This window comes from Enhydra lutris, unplaced genomic scaffold, assembly GCF_002288905.1.
Source record: "Enhydra lutris kenyoni isolate GAN:26980312 unplaced genomic scaffold, ASM228890v2 scaffoldscaffold92, whole genome shotgun sequence".
In the NCBI taxonomy this organism is placed as follows: domain Eukaryota; kingdom Metazoa; phylum Chordata; class Mammalia; order Carnivora; family Mustelidae; genus Enhydra; species Enhydra lutris.
Genome location: NW_019154176.1, coordinates 3,522,303 through 3,545,911, shown reverse-complemented (window position 1 = coordinate 3,545,911; position 23,609 = coordinate 3,522,303). Strand labels below are relative to the sequence as shown.

Genomic DNA, 23,609 nt, shown 5'->3' with positions numbered 1-23,609 from the left:
CTTGTTACGTTTTAAATTCACCAATAAAGAGTGAATCCAAGGGGGTGGTGGGGGTAGTCAATCCATGACCTAGACACCCCACCCTTGACCCAATACAGACAGAGTCCCAGGGGTATGCACACGTGCTCATCCTCTCCCTCCCCCCTTCCCTTGACCCACCTTGGTATGTATCCCTGGGCATGCCTCTACCATCTACGACCTTGTGTTTTGTTTTGTTTTGTCTTCTTTTTTGAAAATTCCCTGATGGTTGTTGCTGAAGTACACCTTGCAATCATACTAAGAACCACAAGGGGTGGTCCAACTACAACATTGAATGTTGCAGGACTCCCAACAAGTGTACAGGCCCAGGTGAGTGCCCCTAGGCATTTCTAGCTGAGAGCATTGTTATCAATAGGCTAAGACTGACACAATGCACTTGCTCAAGAACACTAGAATACTGAGCGGCACTTAGTAAAATTAAATGAGCCATACTCAATGACATTTTAAGAGAACATATATTTGTATGCAAACATTCTAAATAAGATTTAGCAAAACTATCTAGGACACAAACAATTCTCTATAACCAGGTTCATTCCAGGACTGCAAGACTGGCTTATAGTCAGATATTGTCTCAACATGATTAATAGAGTAGAAAGAAAACTGAATTATTGCAAGAGAAGGTGAAAAAAAATCATCTGATAAAACTTAGCACTCATTTCTCATTTTTTTTCAAAGATTTTATTTATTCATTTGACAGAGATCACAAGGAGGCAGAGAGGCAGGCAGAGAGAGAGAAGAGGAAGCAGGATCCCCGCTGAGCAGAGAGACCGATGTGGGGCCCGATCCCAGGGTGCTGGGACTGAGTCCCATATCAGGCTCCCTGCTCTTGGGGGAGTCTGCTTCTCCTTCTGCCTACTGTTCCCCTGTTTGTGCACTCTCTGACAAATAAATAAATATTTAAAAAAACTTAACACTCATTCTGCATTTTATTTATTTTTTTAATCATTTTTTAATTTATTTTCAGCATAACAGTATTCTACCATTGTTTCTACCACACCCAGTGCTCCATGCAGTCCGTGCCCTCTCTAATACCCACCACCTGGTTCCCCCAACCTCCCACCCCCCCACCTCTTCAAACCCTTCAGATTGTTTTTCAGAGTCCATAGTCTCTCATTGTTATTTTTTTTTAATATTTTATTTATTTGACAGAGAGAGAGAGAGAGATCACAAGTAAGCAGAGCAGCAGGCAGAGAGAGAGGGGGAAGCAGGCTCCCCGCTAAGCAGAGACCCCGATGCGGGGCTTGATCCCAGGACCCTGGGATCATGACCTGAGCCGAAGGCAGAGGCTTTAACCCACTGAGCCACTCAGGCGCCCCTCATTTCGCATTTTAAAAAGTAAATGAGAGAATGCCAATTCCCGGGATGTTCTGTAAGAACCTGGAAGTGGTCACTCTGTCCCAACAAGGAATGAAAAGCTGAGCAACCTGAAAAATCAACAATTCTTCTTAACCCAGCAGAGAAACAGACATTTCAGGGCAAATAGCATCTACAAAATTGGAGAGAATGACAAGCAATTACAGAGAATCACAACACTCTAGATAGAAGCCAGTGCCCATAAACCTCTGCGGCAACAAGTACCAAGAGAGAGATTGACGAACTGCAATTGACAGACTGATGGAGGCCGGCCTGGGCAAGTCTGACATAAAAAGTCCAGGGGGACCCAGTAACCAAGAGGCCCCACACATTTGCAGGTTTTACCTGTAGGAGCTCAAACAGGTTCCACCATGAAAACGAGAATAATCTCCTCGGACTTCTGGAAAGATGAAGGTAAAAGGAACCATGTTGAAAAATGCCAGAGCATTCTAACCTTAACAAGGTCTGCCCTCAGGACAAACTATTTAACCAGAGCCTGACCTGCTGGGGATTTATGGGAACCTAACTCACCTACAGGAAGGGATATACACAACTCCACCCCAGATAGGCTCCACATGCGAGCAGGAGAAGGAAAACACCTCCAGCCAACTCTAGCAATCCTATCCCACCAAAGAGAGAAAAACAGGAGCACGTGTGAAATCCACTGTTCAGAGGTAAAGGGTCACTAAAAGAATGAGATCTGCTCATAGGTCTGTACAATGCTTCCCTTTCCACCAAACCTTACCATCATCACATAGCTCAAGTCTTATTTACAGCAGTTTTTTTTTTACCTAGTTAATTATAATATAATTATATAAAACAGTAGAAGGGAAAAATAATTTGGAAGAGATTGTACAAGCATTAGAACTAGATTCAGAGATGGCAGGAATGTTGGAATGATCAAATATAAATCAATCGTGACTAAAATGCTACAGACTCTAATGGATAGACTAGAGGGAATGTAGAAACAGATGGCAGTATTTACAAAATCCACAAATAATAAATTATAAGAAAATATTATGAATTTTAATGCTAAATTTGAGATAGAAAAATGCCTGGGAAGACACAACTTGCCTAAACTGACTTAAAATGAAATTGGAAACCTCAGCAGTCCTAAAAAACATAAAACTATTTGATGCTTGCTTTAAAATCATTCCAAAAAAGGAAAACAAAATGCAATAACCAATGACAACTAATCCAGATGCACATAATGTAAAGAGTGAATTTTTCCTTATATAAGAGAAACCATTCTTATCATAGGAAATACTTTTAAAGTTTATCAAAAGGAAGGGGGCAACTTTTGAATTCAACATGGACAGGTCTGAAAGAGATTATGCTGAGTGAAATAAGTCAAGCAGAGAGATTCAATTATTGTATGATTTCACTTGTGCAGCATAAGGAATAACATGGAGGACATTAGGAGAAGGAAAGGAAAAGTTAGTTGGGGGGAAACACAGGGGGAGACGAACTATGAGAGACTGTGGACTCTGAGAAACAAACTGAGGGTTTTCGAGGGGAGGAGGTGGGAGGTTGGGTGAGCCTGGTGGTGGGTATTAAGGAGAGCACATATTGCATGGAGCACTGGGTATGGTGCATAAACAATGAATCTTGGAACACTGAAAAAATTAAATGAAATTTTTTTTAAAAGGAGGGGGGACCTGGCTGGCTCAGTTGGAAGAGCATACAACTCTTGATCTCGAGGTAGTGAGTTTGAACCCCACGTGGGTGCAGAGATTATTTAAATAAAAATTTTTTAAAAGGAGAGGAAATACTCCTATCTTCACACAAGGAAACAGGGGAAAATATAGTAAGAAAAGAATATTACAGGCTAATGTTAATCAAACATATTTATTAAATATCTAAAATACCAGTATAGGGGCGCCTGGGTGGCTCAGTCATTAAGCATCTGCCTTCGGCTCCCCCATGATCCCAGGGTCCTGGGATGGAGCCCGGCATCCCATGGGGCTCCCTGCTCTGGAGGGAGCCTGCTTCTCCCTCTCCCACTCCCCCTGCTTGCATTCCCTCTATCACTGTTTCTCTGTCAAATAGATAAATAAAATCTTTTTAAAAAATAAATATAAAGGGGCGCCTGGGTGGCTCAGTGGGTTAAAGCCTCTGCCTTCAGCTCAGGTCATGATCCCGGGGATCATGATCCCGCTCAGGGGAGAGCCTGCTTCCCACCCCCTCTGTCTCTGCCTGCCGCTCTGCCTACTTGTGATCTCTGTCTGTCAAGTAAATAAATAAAATCTTTAATAAGTAAGTAAGTAAATAAATAAATAAAAATAAAATACCAGTATATAGGGACACCTGGTTGGCTCAGTCAGTTAAGAGTCTGCCTTCCACTCAGGTCATGATCCCAGGACCCTGGGATTGAGCCCCACATCAGGCTCCTGGCTCAGCAGGAAGCCTACATCTCCCTCTCCCTCTGCCCCTCCCCCTGGTTGTATTTCCTCTCTGTCTCTCTCTGTCAAATAAATAAGTAAAATCTTTAAAATATCAGTATATAGAATACATTCAGAAAATTAAAAAGGCAATTCTTATGTCCAAGTTTTGTTTTCCTAGAATAACATTGCTATATATAAAGGTTGCTATAACATTGGAAATTCAATGAATTCACCACATTTTTTAAAAAGAGTCCTTTTATTCATTTAGTCATTCAAATATTCAGTTCTAAGGACTTGAATTAGATCATGGAAGAAATTCACCATTTCAGAGCAATCAGAGAAAAGCACATAATAAACTCAGTGGTCACTCATGAGAAAGCCTCCCTAAACTATGAAAGGTAGGAAAAAAACTTTAACCTTATCAAATTTACAACACCAATAAAGCAAATGGTAAAGATGCAATATGTAGCCCATTGATATTAACAAAAGATATGCTTATTTTACAACGGCTAGTCATTATTTTACTAGAGATTTTATTTATTCAGGAAAGCAAGAAAAAGATACAAATGTTCTAAAGATTGAAACAGAAAAATAAAACTGTTATTATTTTAAATGATATGATTGCCTATGTGAGAACCCCAAAAGAGTACATAAATATCAGAATGTTAGATAAAATTTAACAAGGCTGCTGGATAAATTTCGATATATGAAAACCACCTGCAGGGGCACCTGGGTGGCTCAGTGGGTTAAGCCGCTGCCTTCGGCTCAGGTCATGATCTCAGGGTCCTGGGATCGAGCCCCGCATTGGGCTCTCTGCTCAGCAGGGAGCCTGCTTCCTCCTCTCTCTCTACCTGCCTCTCTGCCTGCTTGTGATCTCTCTCTGTCAAATAAATAAATTAAAAAATCTTTAAAAAAAAAAAACACCTGCATATTGTATACTGACAATCAGGAAATTTAAATTAAAATAGATAAGATATATGTGTAATAAAATTATGGTAAGAAAATTTTAAGTGCTTAAGAATGAATCTAATATCTTGCAGAGCTTTTATGGGGGAAAAATTTTTAAATATTGAACCTCTTTGAAGAAGACTTAAATAAACAGGGAGAATCATCTTGGTCTTGGATTGGAAAGTCCAATACAAAAAATACCACAGTTCTAAAAATGATTTAGATTCAGCAAATATCTAATCAAAAGTAGACCAAGTATTTTTGGAGAACCAAAAATTAAAAAAAATTATGATACAAAAATTTAAATGGATCTCCCACAACTTACTGAGTATAAAAAGAAAAATAGGAACGGCACAACACAAGGAACAGATCTTTGCATCTCCCAATTAAACTGGCCATCTGGGACCCATCAGGTACATAAAAGTTTTAGTGAATGCCTTCTCCGAGAGCACAAAATTATGTATTTTGAGAAATGAAATGTGTGCCTTGGTTACTATCAGTAATGTCAATAACTTCAAAGGGAATAAGGAGTGTCCTGACAAAACCATGTATTGTGGCCTCGGTATATATATCAGAAATATATGGGACGCCTGGGTGGCTCAGTGGGTTAAGCCGCTGCCTTCGGCTCAGGTCATGATCCCAGGGTTCTGGGATCGAGTCCCACATCGGGCTCCTTGCTCAGCAGGGAGCCAGCCTCTCTCTCTGCCTCTGCCTGCCTCTCTGCCTGCTTGTGTGCTTTCTCTCTCTCTCTTTCTGACAAATAAATAAATAAAATCTTTAGAAAAAAAAAAGAAATATGTAATTTGGGTACTGTGAGGCAAGAGATTCCCAGAGCTGTTGACACTGAAGGGGATAATTTTTAAACGATGGCCCAGCAGTTCATAATAACCATGAAGATGGGGGCATTCATTGGCCAGGGTAGCCAGAGCCAAAATGACTGACTGCCTGAAATTTGGCCAAGTGTAATGTTTTCTGGGGTCCTATTTTTATTAGCAACATTCCACTGTGCTCCATCACATAGAATGGTTAGCAGTGCAATTCATTTAGTACACGAACACCCATTGCTGTTTACTCAGTTAATCCCAGAGGGTTCCCCAGATAGCCAAGGGATAGATGGATGGATGGATGGATTTATTTACCTATTATGTACTTATTTTCAGCCTTAAGAAAAGGCAAAATTGGGGGCACCCTGGGTGGCTCAGCTGGTTAAGCATCCAACTCTTGATTTTGGCTCAGGTCATGATCTTGGGGTCATGAGATTGAGCTCCACATCTGCTCCTGCTGGTCATAGAGCCTGCTGATGATTCTCCCTCTCCCACTGCCCCTCCCCTGACTCAGAAGCACAATTGGACTCTTTCAAAAAAGAAAAAAAAGTCAAAAGTCAAAAAAGTCAAAACTGTGTTATTTAACTTTGAACCAATGGAGATGATCACCGCTTTACTAATGGGGTTTATATAATAAGTTTTAATCCTTGGTGACCCTGTTTTAACTTACATTGGGCCATATTAATTATTTTAACAAGGGATTCATAGGAACCTATTTTATCAAGGAAACTTGTGCCAACAACTTACCTTCACTTAAATGTATAATTGTTGTCATAGATATACTCAAGATGATATACCTTAGGGCAATAGGTATACTAGGATTATGGGAATTCATTATTTTTAAAAGATTTTAATTATTTGACAGGAAGAGCAAGAGAACACAAGCAGGGAGAGCAGCACAGGGAGAGGGAGAAGCAGGCTCCCCACTGAGCAGGGAACCCAATGTGGGACTCAATCCCAGGACCCTGGGATCATGACCTGAGCTAAAGGCAGATGCTTAAGTGACTGAGCTACCCATGGATCCCAGGACTACAGGAAATTTAGGTAAGGCTACAGTTAAAGTAAGGCATACATATTTATTCTCTATTTTATTTTAATTACTTTTTAAAAAGATTTTATTTGTGAGAGAGAATGAGAGAGAGAGAGCATGAGAGGGGGAGGGTCAGAGAGAGAAGCAGACTCACCGCCAAGCAGGAAGCCCGATGCAGGACTCGATTCCAGGACTCCAGGATCATGACCTGAGCCAAAGGCAGTCGCCCAACCAACTGAGCCACCCAGGCACCCTTAAGTACCTTTTTTTTTTTTTTTTAAGAAGGCTCCATGCTGGCCCCCCAATGCAGGGCTTGAACTCACCACCCTGAGATCAAGTGTCATATGCTTAAACCAACTGAACCACCCAGACACCCCTATTTTTAATTACTTTTTAAAGATTGTAGTGGATATCATGTTTAAATATGAGTCCCAGGTACAACTATATTTGAGACACAGCATGAAGACTGTGAAGCTTTTCCAATTAGTGCATTTTAGCAAATGTTAATGTAGAAGTTATGTTGAAGAGGCACAAAAGCCAGTTCCCTTTTATCTTTTTCTTCCATAACTTTTTTTAGTATATAAATGTTATCACATAGTTGTTATACATATGATTATTATATGTTTAACTAGTTATCTAAGTTTTTAGGATATGAAATTTTAACATACAAATTTTGGAATTCTAATTGGATCTAATTATGGAACTTTATATAATTTATTTCAATTCTATATTAAAATATTATGTATACATGTTTTTTATCGCTATCTTTTATTTTATTTAGCTATCTTTTATTTTCTCTCCCTGCATCTACAGATTTCTTGTTTTTAAAATTGGTAAATAATGTAACAATAGCACTATGGTATCTATACCTGGCATTTGCTGGGTGCCTAAAATTTAAAGTTCTCTTTTTGGGGGCTGGGAGTGCTTCCCAAAAATAGCTGCAGCCCTTACTTTTTTTTTAATTGATTAAAAAAATCTGCCTGACCTCGATTGTTTCCCTTTAAAAAAAAAAAAAAAAAAAGTATTTACCTGATAAGCTCCTGGTAGTCCCAAGTAGCCCCTCCTATGAGCATCCACTTCTCTTTCTAGGATATCCCTATCAAATTTAGAAGGGCTGTGGTTTAAATCCAAGAGTAAAATAATGGCAGAATCTTGATTTTGTGATAATTTGATTTTTAGGAGGATGCTTTTAACATGCTGATAGGCAGCGGCATTCAAGAATGCCCAAATACACTGACCAGAAAACTAACAACCTCATATGAGCTGAGAAATCTCCTCAAAGGTCTTAGGGAAGCAAAAACAAAATATTCCTTCTTTTCTTTTTCGTTACACACTGAGCCACCAGTCTCCATGGATGGGATCTTCTTTATCCCACTAGGTCAGAGAACAAAGAACAAAGCAAGTATCAACACAGGGATTTGCCTTTAAAGCAGTATTTAAATTTTTGGAAGCAAGGATTATCCATAGGATGGACCCCCTCCACCTAACTACTGAAGAATGAGAGGGGCCTGCCCAAATTTCAAATCAAACGAATGAGTGTTTCCCAAGGGTCATAATTCCCAAGGAACATTCAATGACAGCTTTTAATGGCCTGTCAATGGAACACAATTCACCTCAGACTTATTTGTCCATCAAAGTAGATTCTCACAAAGAAGGAACAGCACCTGGGACTCAATGTGTGTCTCCTAAGCCCTCCACGGTGGCCCTTGGTGTGCTCTAACGGTGTTGGCAGGCCAGTGGATCAGTCTCAGCACCCTCGCAGCAGTCTTGAGGATAACCATTCTGTGCTTCCCACTTTCCAGGAAGTCTTCACTGTGCCTCTTTTAGTATATGCCAATTATCCCTAGATACTTCCATGACTTCTCATCCAGTAGGACACTTTATTAATAAAATGTTGATTGGGGACCTCTCCTACACCTGATCATAGTAACTATATAAAACAAGAATCTGGGGTCACTCTCTTACCACAATTTAGATTGGAAAACCACAGAACATGCAGACACTGCACAAGGCAGTAATGGTTAAAGTTCAAGTGTACCAGTAGCCAGTAGTACCTACCCTGGGGCAGAACTTGCTCTTTGGCATAGATAGTAAGTCACGAGCAGTCCAGAGGCATTCCCCCCACCACCACCACCACCAAACAGAGTCACCTGTGCCAACGGATTTGTGCTAGGGTCCTAAATTATAAAGGTAACCAGATGATAACACAGATAGGTTAATGCCACTGAAAGTTTATTACTTAACAGTTCCAAGAGAAGGGGGCACACCAGGTAATGCAGGATCAATAGGGAAGCACCAGGTCAGTCAGGAGACAGAAAACAGGAATAAGGGAAAAGCACAGGTCAGAGCTGTGTTGGGGTTTCTTCAGGAAAGGCAAGGCAGAGCAAGGTAAAGCTAAATATTGTGTAGTTTAAATAATTCCAGTGGGCTCAGGATCACAGTTGTCTGCTACCTAGCTCTAGGTTGATTTAGGGCAGGAGAAATACTGGATTGTGTGAGAGTTAAGATAAAGGAGGTGGTTGGACTATGGGCTCTGCAGTGATTGGTTTGCATATGAATCATATGTAAGCTTCCAAAGAAGTTATTTACTGTCTTTAAAAGTTAGCTAGTCCTGCCTTTGTCTGGAGGCAGCCATCCCCTGAAAGGCAAGCCAAGAGGGGCACTTACCAGTACATCCAGGAGCTATGGAGGAGGAAGCAGTCCAATGTAATAATGCTCCTTCTTCTCACGGTGAGCTGCTGGCAGTACCCCCAGCTCTGTGCACTTCACAGGGCCCTCCACCCAACCCAGCCCCATAAAGCATGCAGACTGGGGTACAAGGCCAAGCAAGTTTATGTCATATATTGGCTTCGTGTATGTGGTGTAGTGGCTGCAGATACCCAGGTACCAAAGGAGCAGCCTATGGCAAGCCTGTCCATCATGGCGTTAACCAGCTAAAGTTTACCCAACATCTTCAGTCTGTTGTAGAGGAACAAGCTGGATGCCACTGGGGCTCTGAGAGTCTTGAATTCTTATTGGGTTCGTGAAGATTGCACATGGAAATTCTTTGAGGTTATCCTCATTGATCCATTCCATAAAGCTATCAGAAGAAATCCTGAGACCTAGTGGATCACTAAACCAGTCCACAAGCACAGGGAAATGGGAAGGCTGACTTCTGCAGGCTACCAAGAACTGTGGCCTTTGGAAAGGGTCACAAGTTCGACCACATTATTAGTGGTTCTCACCAGGCAGCACAGAGAGGACACATTATCCAGCCCCACTGTTACTGCTAATATAGTAATGTTTGTAAAATTCTTACCTATTAAATAATTTAGGTCAAAAACAGTAACAACAACCTAGTGCTGGGAGGGGCAGTCTCTCCAGGCAGCAAGAACCCAAAGATGTTAAAGCAATATAATACACAAAAAATTAAAAGCATGATTAGTACAGTGTTTAAGCTAATGTCCAAACACGATGGTTTTTCCTCTTTGATGGAGGGTGATGATGCAAGGTGGAAGAGATTCTCATGGGTAGTAATTTCTACTTCCATGTCTTTATCTGGAGGGTGGATAGCTGTGGACACACTAGTTTGTAGTTTATTAGCAACACGTAGGCACTTTCACACTATTTTCTGTATGTATGCTAGAATTATAAAATCTAAGGGTGGGAAAAAAGGGACGACTGGGTGGCTCAGTCAGTTAAGCATCTGACTTCGCCTCAGATCATGATCTCAGGTCCTGGGACCAAGCTCCATGTCGGGCTCTGCACTCAGAAAGTCTACTTGTCGCTCTTCCTCTCCTTCTGCCTCTCCTCCATTCATGCTCTCTCTCAAATATTTCTTTTAGCAGAATGGGAAAAAAAAAATCACAGAACAGCATTAAAATAATGTAATAGAGGTGGGGTACTTGGCTAGCTCAGTCAGGACAGCATACAATTCTTGATCTTAGGGTCCTGAGTTCAAGCCCCACATTGGGGAGTAGAGTTCACTTTTTAAAAAGAATTTTATTTATTTTTAAAATTTCTTTTCAGTTCACTTTTTTTTTTAAAAAGGAGGTGGGGGTCTTGGTGGCTCTGTCAGTTAAGCATCTGCCTTCAGCTCATGACCTCAGGGTCTTGGGATGGAGCCCCGCATTGGGCTCTCTGCTCAGCAGGGAGTCTGCTTCTCCCTCTCATTCTCCCTCTGTGCTCTCTCTCAAATAAATATATAAAATCTTTAAAAAAAAAAAAAAAGTAATAGGAGGAGATAAAGCAGAAGAGCCAAAGAGATGGTAGTATGAGGACTGACATTGCTGGCCTTTAGGAAGGAAAAAAGGAAAGCAGAAGGGCATCTAGAAACTGGAAAAAGGAACAGATTCACCCCTAGAGCCTCCGGGGAGGAATACAGTCCTATTAACATCTTGATTTTAGTTCCCTGAAACCCATTTCAGAGTTCTGAAATCCAAAACTGTTAAGGTAGTAAAATTTTAGTTGTCTTCTGACATTGTTTGGTAGTTTGTTAGAGCAGCAGTAGTAAACTAATAACACAATGTAAAGCTAGAATATTAAGGTATAGATTTTGAGGGTATAAGAGAAGTATCTATATTTAGGATAGAATGGGTAGGGTAGAATAGGATGGACAAAGTATATACTAATTTCTCAGAAATCTATACCAAGACGACCTTGGCACACCCTGTTCTATAAAGCCAGCTTTTGAAAAAGGTCCCCAGGAACTTTTATGATTAAATCCCAACCTCATTCAACTCACCCAAATCAGCATTTGGTAGAGCCGATCAGTCACTGCTCCTTGCCTTGGATTCATGGACATCAGTCTTAATTCTATTCCTATTTCATGGGCCACTACTTTTCAATTCATTCGTTACCTCCTATATGACTCCAACTGCCACAGTCCCAGAGGTTGCCAATCCTCAGATGAAATTATCTAACTGAATGGTTTTACGTGCCATCTATACATTGATGATTCTGAAATACAAGTGCTCAGCCTGGTAAGCTTTTTTTATGTACCAAGAAGTCTGTATATAAGCAGTCCAGTGACTGGTACAATACTACAAACAGAAGCATCTCTCTGTTTCTCAGCCATACCCAAGTGGTCTGTAGTTTTTATCCTCATAGTACACAATGTAGAAGAGCAATCCTTGAAGAGAAAAAGCCATTGGAGACTGTCCCCTTTTTAACAGTTTTCCCAGAATCCACACTGATGACTTCTGCCTACTTCTTATTAGCCAGGACTATGAATTATAGTCTTCTCATAAATCCAAGGAAATCTGAGAAGTAGGAATGATTTTTTTTTTTTAATTATGTGCCTGGAGATAACCTGGATTCTATTTATAAGGGACAGGAATATTTAGATGACTACATACTACTTGCCATACAAAGCCAGAATTTTCCTATAATCAAATACCACAAAGAGCTTCATTTTATGACTCACTTGCAAATACACTAGAAAGCAGTATCTAAAAACATTATAAAATGCTCTTACATTGCGAGGGCACCTGGGTGGCTCAGTCAGTTGAGTGTCCAACTCTTGTTTTCAGCTCAGGTCAAGATCTCATGGGTCATGAGATTCAGCTCTGCATGGGACTCTGTACTCAGCAGGGAGTCTGCTTCAAAGATTCTCTCCCTCTGTCCCTGCCCCAGCTGATGTGCACACTCTCTCTCAGAAAAATATGTATTTTTAAAAATGCTCTTACAGGGGCGCGTGGGTGGCTCAGTCGGTTAAGTGTCTGCCTTCGGCTCAGGTCATGTCATGGGATTGAGCCCTGCATCGGGTGGGGACCCTGCTTCTCCCTCTCCCTGCTGCGTCCCCTGCCTATGCTCTCCCTCTGTCAAATAAATAAAATCTTTTTTAAAAACGCTCTTCCATTGCCAAATAAATTTCCAAATATTTCATATAATTCAATGAAGACATATATACAAGAAAGTCTTTAGATATGAACCATAATGAAAACACCATTATATCAAATGAGTATACCATTGCAGAAATTACTTAAGAGTATCTTTAAAAGCAACTAAAACTTTGTAATACAAAACCACCACAAAAATAAAGGTGCCAGCTGCTTTCCTTGAGAACGAGACACACAGAAAGGTGACTGCATTTATGTCGTCTATTTCAATCTGACCTCCAGGAAGAATCGTCTTGTGTACACTAAGGAAGAGCAGTACCTGAAGGCTTCTCCAAATTCCTCTCATTCATACGTCATTCCTCCAGTGAGCATTCTGTGAGTCTCTTAATGGATGTGTATTTACCAAAAATCATTCCCACATTTTTACACTCATTCAGCTTCTTTGCAGGGTGGGTTTTCACACGTAGAGTAAAATGTTTAAGATGGATACACCATTTCCCATGTACCCTACAACCACTATTTCTCTCCAGTGTGGATTATTTTTACTGAAGGTCAAAGCCAAAAAGTAAACACACACACACACACACACACACACACACACACACACACAGAGGCGTACCCATTATTTCTAAGAGTCATAACATTTTCTGCCTCTGTGAGATTACCAAAGAATGTCAACATATGGGGCTGTTTTCCCACATATCTTACCATCATAAGGTTTCTCTTCACTGTGTGTTGTGACTTACTCATTAACACCTGAACAATCTTCAACATTTCTTACTTTCGAGTAAGAGACTTTACGAGTCTCCCTGCACTGAAGCAATCTAGAATTTCTAAAAGCTTTCCCGAAGCTTTCCCATATTTCTTGCATGAACAGAAATCTCTCCAGTTTTTGAATGTTGAGTTTTTTGGTTTTTTTTTTTTTTTTGAGTTTGAGTTTTTTTAAGATACAAGAAACAACTGTAGGTCTTCCTGGGTCCTTTACATTGGTAGGGTTTTATACCAGTATGAAGTCTCATGTGGCTATTAAGGCCTTGACACTAAGGTTTTACCACATTCCTTACAGATGATTTATCCCTACTAGTATGAATTATATGTGCTCTCAAAGCCCGTTGTCATTTTTTTTTCATTAAGATTTTATTTATTTATTTGACAGAGAGATCACAAGTAAGCAGAGAGGGAGACAGAGAGAGAGGGGGAAGCAGGCTCCCTGCTGAGAAGAGAGCCCGACTCAGGGCTCAATCCCAGGACCCTGAGATCACGACCCGAGCCGAAGGCAGAGGCTTTACCCACTGAGCCACCCAGGTGCCCCCAATTGTCATATTTTAAGGCTATACTTCATTCTTACCTTTACATCACTTTTACAGTCATTTCTTATTTATTTATAAGTAATCTCTACGCACAACAGGGAGCTCAAACTCACAACCCTGAGATCAAGAGTCATCTGCTCTACCAACTGAGCCAGCCAGGCACCCGACTTTTACAGTGATTTTAGATATGTAAAATTAATGTCAGAGCAACAACAAAAAGGCTCTCCCACATACCTTATAACTGGAAGGTTCTCTCAAGTGTGAGTTCTTACACTTTACATTCTGTAAAGTATGAACAATTACTGCTCTCCCATATGCCTTATATGCATGCAAATTCTGCCCCAGGATGTTCCTATCATGTAAGGATGAAAAATGAGTAAAGCTTTCTCACACATTCTTTACTTTCATAAGGTACTTTTTATCCAGATGAGTTTAGATGTGAATACTAAGGTCTGAAGAACATTTACAGGTTTTTCCACATGCCTTAGTTCTTAAATGTTTAGCAAGTGCTGAAGATTGAGTGAAGGTTTTCCCACAGTCCTTACATTTATATGGTTTCTCTCCAGTGTGAGTTCGCATGTGAATATTAAGGCACGTGGAGTACCTAAAGGCTTTCCCACATTCTTTACATTTGTACGGTTTTTCGCCAGTATGCGTTCGCATGTGCATATTAAGATTCGTAGAACGGGCAAAACCTTTCCCACATTCTTTACATGCAAAGGCCTTCTCTCCAGTGTGAGTTCTTAAGTGTGTGGTAAGGCCTGAAGACTGAGTGAAAGCTTTCCCACATTGCTTGCATTCGTATGGCTTCTCGCCAGTGTGTGTCCTGACATGCTGACTGAGCATTGAAGAATTATTAAAGGCTTTCCCACATTCCTTACATACATAGGGTTTCTCTCCAGTGTGTGTTCGCACATGTAAGACAAGTCCTGAGGAGCGAGTGAAAGTTTTCCCACACTCCTCACATAAATATGGCTTTTCTCCATTGTGAATTCTTACGTGTTTTGTAAGGTATGAAGAGTGAATAAAAGCTTTTCCACATTCCTTACATTCATATGGTTTTTCTCCAGTGTGAATTCGCATGTGTAAAATAAGTCCTGTGGATCGAGTAAAGGCTTTCCCACATTCCACGCACACATAGGGCTTTTTTCCACTGTCAATTCTTCTATGATCTGTAAGGTACGAGGAATGAGTGAAGACCTTCCCACAGTCTTTACATTCATATGGTTTTTCTCCAGTGTGGTGTCTCCTGTGTGCCTTAAGGGATGACTGATTAACAGAAGTTCTCTGATGCTCTTTGCATTCACACACGTTTCCTCGTGTCTGAGTTTTCTTGTGCCCAGTAAGATCTGAAAGCTGACCAAAGGCTTTATTGTGCTGGACACTCTCAGAAGTTTTCTCCCCAATGGGGATTTCCGTGAGCAGAGTACAAATAAAGTTCTTTTTAAAGGCTTTTCCATTCTGATTACCCTTAGAAGTTTTCTGTCTACTGGGAGTCATAAATGAGTGTCCACTAAACGCTCTTCCACACAAGTTAGAGCCATATCGTTTCACTCCAGCATTGCTTCTCTCCTGTTGATTAAGGTTTAAATGATAACTAAAGATTTATTCACACTATAACAGAATTTCTCCCCCATCACAACTTTTATGCATTGGAAACATCATCATAATTGAAGTGGTTTTTTTCCATTTCAGTGCACAGAGTTCCTGCCCTGTTTTTGAGTTATTTTAAGTTGAATAAACAGACTCTGAGGCTACACTCTACTTTCACAGAGTATCTTCTGGTAATGACTCATACTAAATCATTTAAAACCTAATCCCAGTGTATCAAAAACTGGACATCTGAGCTATATTTATGTGGATCTCTGAGGAGAAACGGGATTGAAGTAGGTTTACAGTGCTCCCCAAATTCTTGACATTCAAAGAAATCTCTTCACAGATTCTGCTTTCTTTGGGTAAATGACATTTATTTCATATCATCTGCATCAATTCTGTACTTCTGGTCCAGGTGTGGAAGAAAGGAATTACTTTTGGAGATCTTACCAGTTGTATTCCATTTGATGTTTTTTCCAAAGAAATATCCTGAAGGGCTGTGAAACCTTTAGTTTTGAGCAAATCCAATTCTGAAAAAAAGTGGAAAATTTTGTTTCAGAGAAAAATCCTGGGATAAAGTTGTTTAAAAGCATACAGCACAGAGAATGACACCACAAAATATGGTAGAGTAGGGAACTCCGGGACTCCTTCCCACCAGAAAACAAATAAAACGCTTACAAAAACTATCAAAATCAACTATTACAGAACTTGGGAATCTAGTCAAAAACTTACAACTGCCAAGCGAACACTTATGGAAAAAGGCTGCAGCTACAGTTCACCAAGAGAGGCTGAAGCACTTTAATTATCCACCTACCATCCCCACTCCTCAGATCAGCGGCAGTCATGTAGACAACAGGATGCAACCCTGAGAAAGTTACAATTGCTGAAAGGAGCACTATGGACTTTGCTCTCGGAGAACTGCCATTTTGTGTTCCCATCTGTCTGGCAGCTTCAAGTATCATGGCCGCAAGGGTGTGCCTTTATATCATCGAACTCAAAGAGTTCCCAGGAGCAAGGCAGCATCAGACAACTACTGATTAAAGTATCTGAAGGCAAAGTATTGCCTACAGTAGCCCAAGGACAGGGAAAGCATTTGAGACAAATAAAAGACAGCCTGAAAAGCCTTAGAAGGAACAGACTGGAAATGTTGGTATGTGCGTAAATAGGGCTTTGAAAAGCTCAGGTGTTTACCAGTGAATCAAGAAGTTCACATGCACACATGGGGCTGGGAGGCTGGAGAGGATCCAAAGCTTTCACCTCTCACTGACCTTCAGCATCCACTCCACCAGAAATGGAAAGCTAAGAAAGAGTTGTACATGGCCTAGCTAAACACTGAAGGAGTGGTCCAACACATAGCCAATCAGAAAAAACTAAAAGAATATTTTTAGTTTTCTTTTCTTGGTTCCAGTTATTTAAGGAATTTCTGTCACTCTAAGATGACCACTAAACTAACAGAACATGGATTTCAGGGACCGCACTAAAAAGAATGCAGAACATACAAAAATAATTTATAGGGCGCCCGGGTGGCTCAGTGGGTTAAGCCGCTGCCTTCGGCTCAGGTCATGATCTCAGGGTCCTGGGATCGAGTCCCGCATCAGGCTCTCTGCTCAGCAGGGAGCCTGCTTCCCTCTCTCTCTCTCTCTGCCTGCCTCTCCATCTACATGTGATCTCTCTCTGTCAAATAAATAAATAAAATCTTTAAAAAAAATAATTTATAAAAGCCACAAAACAAACACCAACAATACACAACAAGCAGCAACAACAAACCCAGGGAGGGGCTGAATCATATTTTCAATTGCCACATTATGATGTCTAAAATTTATACTTCCAACTAAAATATATGAGGTATGCAAAGGAACAATTAAAAAATTAATACAAATTGTTCCTGGAAGCCCAGGCATTGGACTAATAACTTTAAATCAATTTGTTTCAACACACCAAAGAGCTAACAGAAACCATGGACAAAGAACCAAGGAAACTAGAAGAATTAGGACTCAAGTAAGAGACTGTCAAGTAAGAGACAGAAATTACAAAAAAGAACCAAATAAAATTCTGGAACTGAGAAATACATTATCAGAAATGTGTTGGAAAAGTGCTCAACATCACTTGGCGTCAGGGAAATACAAATCAAAACCACAATGAGATACCACCTCACACCAGTCAGAATGGCTAAAATTAACAAGTCAGGAAACAACAAATGTTGGTGTAGATGCGGAGAAAGGGGAACCCTCCTACACTGTTGGTGGGAATGCAAGCTGGTGCAACCACTCTGGAAAACAGCTTGGAGGTTCCTCAAAAAGTTGAACATAGAGCTACCCTACAACCCAACAATTGCACTACTGGGTATTTATCCTAAAGGTACAAATGTGATCCAAAGGGGCACATGCACCAAATGTTTATAGCAGCAATGTCCACAATAGCCAAACTATGGAAAAAACCTAGATGTCCATCAACAGATGAATGGATAAAGAAGATGTGATACACACACACACACACACACACACACACACACACACACTGGAATACTATGCAGCCATCAAAAGAAATGAAATAACCAGAGGGTATTATGCTGAGTGAAATAAGTCAATCACAGAAACACAATTATCATATGATCTCCCTGATATGAGGAATTTGAGAGGCAGGGTGGGGAGTTTGGCGGGTAGGGAAGGAAAAAATGAAACAAGATGGGATTGGGAAGGACTCTTAATCTCACAAAACAAACTGAGGGTGAGTGGGGGGTGGGGAGGTATGGAGAGGGTGGTTGGGTTATGGACATTGGGAAGGATATGTGATATGGTGAGTCCTGTGAAATGTGTAAGCCTGACGATTCATAGACCTGTACTCCTGACAAATAATACACTATATGTTAATAAAAATAATTAGTTAAAAATAAATAAATAAATGGCCAAAACAAAAACAAAAACAAAAAACCAGAAACTTGTCGTACAGGAAAAAGGATAGACATATACATGAACAGAACAAAGAATCCATAAGAAAAACCCATACATTTAGAATAAATATATTCTCAACAAGTGTGCCATGACCATTCAATGGGGGAAAGAACAGTCTCTTCAATACACAGTGCTAGGATAATTGGATATTTCTATGCAGAAGAATCAAACTGGACCCCTACTTCACACCATATATACCAATTCACTCAAAATGGATCAAAACCCTAATGTAAAGGCTAAATGTATAAAACCCTAGAAGAAAACAAGGGGGTAAATCTTCAGAACCTCAGATTTGATAGTGTCCAATATTTCTGTTCTTAGATATGACATCAAAAGCACCAAAGAGAACAAAAGATAAATTGAACCCCACTGCAATTAAAAACATACATCAAAGAACACTATCAAAAAAGCAAAACGGTAACCCCAAAAATGGAAGAAAATATCTGCATATCATCCATGTGATATAGGTCCACTATTAGAGTACAGAAAGAACTCCTATGCTTTAACAACAACAAAACAAACAACTCAAAGTAAAAAATGGGCAAAGAACTTGAATCGGCATTTCTCCAAAGACACAGAAAATGGTCAACAAGCACACAAAAAGATGTCCAACATCATTTGTTTTAGGGAAATGCAAATCAAAACTACCATAAGATACCACTTCATACCTGCTAGGATGGTTACTATTAAAAAAAAAGAAGAGGGAGGAGGGAGGGAGGGAGGGAGGGAGGGAGGAAGGAAGGAAGGAAGGAAGGAGAAGTGATGGCAGGGATGTGAAGTAACTTCTACACTGCTAGAGGGAATATAAGATGGTACAGCTTCTGTGTTAAACAGTTTGGTAATCCTTAACAAGTTAAACATAAAATGACCATATGCCCCACAATTCTATTTCTAGGTAATAAGTAATAGTCCTGAAACTGAATTCTGTATGATTCTATTTGATATGCGCAGAACAGACAAACCTATAAATTAGAAAGTAGATTACTAGCTGCAGGGAGAGGGGGTAGAGCTGAAGGGAGACTGACTGTTTAACAGTTACAGGGTTTCCTTTTCAAGTGATGAAGATATTTTGGAACTAAAAAGAGCTGATGGTTGCACAACACTGTGTATGTACTCAATACCAATAAATCATATTTATTAAAATGGTTAATTTTTGTGTATTTTATCTTAAAAAATGGCATATACATATGTTTAAATATGCATGAAACAAGATAAAAAGGTTGAAACAAAAGGGAAGTTGGATTACACAGAGTACGGCTGTGTTAGAAGTCTGGCAATGGTAAGGCTATGGTGTTGAAATTGTAGGCAATTTCCAAAGCTTAATATTCTGGAAAACTAAGGCTGACAGTGAACAAAAAACACTGATAGAATCAGAAAAGCAAGAGAGAAAGTACTGCAGAATGAGCTACTTTAAGTAATGACATTTTCAACTGAGTCAGATAGACCTTTCTGGGAGAACAGAAAAAGGCTGAGATCACTGGAAATTTGAAGGTAAAGGGAGATGAAGGTTCCTAAGCAAACTCAGAGACCGAATGACTTCCTTCTCAGAAAGAGTTTACCTTTGAAAGTTTGCCAAGTGGCATTTCCAAACATACTGCACCTTTCCCAGGCTAGTCACATCACTTGTCACAAAACTGTACCTCATGAACTTACCCTGCAGAATTCCTCTCCCTCCTGTCCTCAGCTCTTCTGCTCCTCCCATTAGAGAGTTGAGATCAGGTTTGCATGATTCGTATCCTGCTTACAGGAAGAATATGTAAGGACCTCGCAAGACATGAAATATGGCTCTTTGGATAGGAATCAACACTTAAGCTTCAGGGTTTCTGTAGACGGTGAAGTCTCACTTTACAAACGCCAAATAATCACACAAAATTTTAAATCAATGCAATAAAACTATTCTAAAAGGAATAAAAATGTGAGTACATTCTTTCTGTGCCCTCAAATGACGAGAGAGCTCTAAGACTTGAAAATCGTGTCTGGCCTCTAAACACACTTAAAGTCCTAAGGTTTTCAGTCCCTAAAAGGAATAAATTTATTTAGACAGATCTTCATTTTCACAGGGAATCCTCTAGACAGTAAGGCCCCTGAGGCCAGGGATTACATCTGTCTTGTTTACCACAGTATTCCCATCTGACAGCAACGATACTTAAGAAACATTCATTTCATAAAGGGCTTAGTGAATAAGTGATGCCAACCTTACCTAGTATAATGAGATTCTGGTAGTTCTCCAACATCACATCTCTGTAGAGATCTCTCTGTGTTTGATCCAACAAAGTCCACTCCTCCTGGGTAAAGGTCACAGCCACATCCTCGAAGGTCACTAAGTGCTAAACCATCAAATACATACTGGCTTCAGCTAACCACTGTCTTCTTTGAGGTTCTCAGGAAGATGTATGAAAGACTGAGGAAGGCAGACCAGAAACCTACAGTACTCCTGGGACTAGACATCTTCTCTTCTCTACCTACAGATACTGCCTGGTGATCACAGCCAGTCACATGGACTTATCAGCATCACTGACATGTGACTAAACTTCTGTTACCACCACTTGACTATGGGCTCTTTTTGCTTTATTCCTCCTCTATTTATAAGCTACGCTTAGCACTGAACACAGTGCAACAGTCTGTAAAATCTTCTAACAGATGAATTATTTCCACAATAACACATGCTTTATATGAGATTAGATACCTTCATATCATTCCTCAGTATCTATCATAACACTCAGCAAAACAACAGGCCAACAAGCCTGACTGAGGATCAGAAAGAATTAGTGAATAGTGGGATAAAAGAATCATATCCAGTGTAATCCCTATATATTCTGAGATGGCATGAGTCCTGGAGAAACTGACCAGAGACTCATTCCTTAAGCAGGGTCATTAATTGCTATAAGAAAGAAGCCTGGGGACATTACAAGGAGATACAGCTACCTAATAAATAAGGCTGACATTCTGAAGAAAGGTCAACTTTCCACTTACCTGAGAAGAATCCATCAGTAACCCAGCCACCATCTTTGACTCCTCAATCTTCCCCTCAGGAAGACAGAAAGGGTTCTGAGAAAGATAACCTCAGAGAGAAAAATGCCATGAACTCGGAAGCCAATCCAATTCCAGTAATAACATGCTTATAAGCTATTCCACACCATGCACAGAACATACCACAAACACACTAATTCCATAAACTGGCAAAGTGCTGAGTTACCTGGAGCAAAAAATGGTTTTCTGGATCTTGCTACCCATAAGAAACAGGTTAAATATTCCACCTTGGAGTTACACAAATTACAGTAGAGAGAGACAGAGCTGTCTGACACAACAGAATTCATGAACATGTTATTCCCTCAAACAGCACACACACCTTCTTGCCTCCCAAACCCCAGGAATCTGACTTATACATGCTCTGCTCATTTCCATTGTTCTTCTATGGCCCACTGCACCATCACTCAGGCTCTGAGCACTGAGCACTGGATCTGCCACTTGTGAAGGAACTACATAAAAAGAAGCATCAATAAGGACTCACCATACACCTGATTCACATCAAGGGCTTCCATCCTGTGATCTGATAGAGTTTCCAGAATATTCCATATCTCACTCAGAAGACCACTTCAGAGAAGCTTCTGAGTTTAAATTAAGAGCTTGATCTCAATTTCTCTTTGAATACTGGAGTGTCTGGGTAACTGGTTCACAATATCCATCATTAAGCAACAGACATTTTCCCTCAATCATCAAACACCACTCATTAGCCATCTCTGTGCAGATGAAACATGTGACAGCCATTAAAAACCCGAATATCCTACCATGCAAATATTAATGCCAACCTCTATTTACCGAGGACTGTTCTACAGTATATACTGTTCTACATACATAAACTCCTTTAACTGCCCTAATAACCCTCCAAACTGGGTATTAATAACTGTCATTTAATAGTTGAGAAAATGGAGGTTCACACAGTATTAATAACTGTCTCAAGTCACCCATCAGAAAAGCCAAGCAGACACATACTGGAATGGCAAAAGCCTTATCTCCTGTGGTGGTTGTTATTCCTGACATGACCAGAATTCAGTCCACATCCTCTGCTAGACATAATGGAGATGAGAAATACAAAAGGTTTTATGAAATGAGAAGTCCCCCTGAATACCCCTGCAGGAGCTTTGTTGGATTTGGAAACTTTGCCACCTTCTGTCTCTTATTCCTTCATTCAGTTAGCAAATACTTAGTAAGGGTCTTCCTTCTGCCAGGCCAGGTACTAGGCAATGAGGAGGGAACAGTTTTTAGGGATCTCACAGTTCAATCTGGTAATGCAGGTAATAAACAGATAATCATCAGTTGGTGATAAACAGTATAAAGAATCAATCCCATTAAAGTATAAGGAGTACTGCACATATACAAATATACTCCTGATACAGTGACAAGGCTAGTTAGAGGTAGAATAAAGATGGAACTGGGAAATAATCACTTCAGAAGCCTGTGATAATTGATAATCTCACTTACTTCAAAAGTAGTGCCCAAATTTTGACCCAAAAACACCCAAACTTGAAATATCATAATTTTAGAAAAACTCAAAATAACATTTCTCATGTTAGCCACTCCAACAGCATCTGAATCATGTCACTGGGTTGTTTTTTTTTTTTTTTTTTAATGTTGAAACTAAAGGCTTTCCATATCTCACAGTTAACCACAAAGACTAGTACATAAATATATCGTGCATTGTTTCACCTTTTCTTATTACTGATCAGTTCTACTTTTTTCCATCATTAGTTTTATTTTTATTCACCCTTTCAGTACATTTTCTTCTACTTCTTTATTTCTTGCTCAACCTTATGAAGTAGCATGCTTAGTTCCACTTCTCAAACTTCTTTTATTAAACTACAGCATACATACAACTAAGGGAGGCAATCATGAATAAAAACCTCAAAGAGGTATTAAGAAATGAACAGCCCCATGTAACCATCATTCAGGTTGAGAAGTAAAACACATCCAAATCCAGCATCTCAGACATATTCCTGGTCTCTCCCAAATCACTCATTCCATGCCTCCCAACTGCATCCACTATCCTGACATTTAACACTCTAGAGTGTTCTGCCCGTTTTTGAATTTTAAAGACAGAGTATCAAACAGCATGCATTATTTTATGTCTGGCTTCTTTCGTTCAACATTATGTTTTGTGACGTTCATCCAAGTTGTTGCATCTGTGCTCCTTCCTTTTACTAAAGAGTATCCCACAAAAAATATATGCTACAATTCATCCACTCATCCTTTGATCAACTTTGGATTATTTCCAATTTAGGGATATTTCAAATAAGGATGTTACAAATAGTGTTTATGTTGAATTGGCAGACGTGTGTGTGTACTGGTGTGTAAGTTAGT

General features: G+C 39.9%; 1 protein-coding gene and 1 pseudogene across 2 annotated transcripts; one reads left to right on the top strand and one right to left on the bottom strand.

Moving 5' to 3' along the window:
• Window positions 1-1,800: 1,800 nt before the first annotated feature.
• On the top strand, window positions 1,801-9,850 carry LOC111162415 (annotated as a pseudogene).
• Window positions 9,851-13,922: 4,072 nt separating this feature from the next.
• LOC111162544 (zinc finger protein 846) lies at window positions 13,923-22,820 on the bottom strand. 2 transcript variants are annotated; one of them, XM_022527036.1, is made up of 5 exons: window positions 21,225-22,820; window positions 20,452-20,578; window positions 19,905-19,988; window positions 15,751-15,830; window positions 13,923-15,279 (listed from the first exon to the last, which is right to left on the bottom strand). In XM_022527036.1, the coding sequence occupies exons 1-5, from the start codon at window positions 21,255-21,257 to the stop codon at window positions 14,140-14,142; spliced, it is 1,464 nt and encodes a 487-aa protein (XP_022382744.1). In that variant the 5' UTR covers window positions 21,258-22,820; the 3' UTR covers window positions 13,923-14,139. The 2 variants fall into 2 exon arrangements, with proteins under 2 accessions (XP_022382744.1, XP_022382745.1); XM_022527037.1 differs by having other exon boundaries at window positions 20,452-20,536.
• Between the last annotated feature and the right edge of the window lie 789 nt (window positions 22,821-23,609).

Excerpts from the sequence above, each read along its gene's own strand:
- LOC111162544 (XM_022527036.1), bottom strand. The coding sequence starts at position 21,257 with ATGGTGGCTGGGTTACTGATGGATTCTTCTCAG. Across the intron at positions 20,579-21,224 it reads TACTGATGGATTCTTCTCAG|CACTTAGTGACCTTCGAGGA; the intron begins GTAAGTGGAAAG and ends TTGATGGTTTAG. Across the intron at positions 15,280-15,750 it reads CATCAAATGGAATACAACTG|GAGAGAAGCAATGCTGGAGT; the intron begins GTAAGATCTCCA and ends CTTAATCAACAG.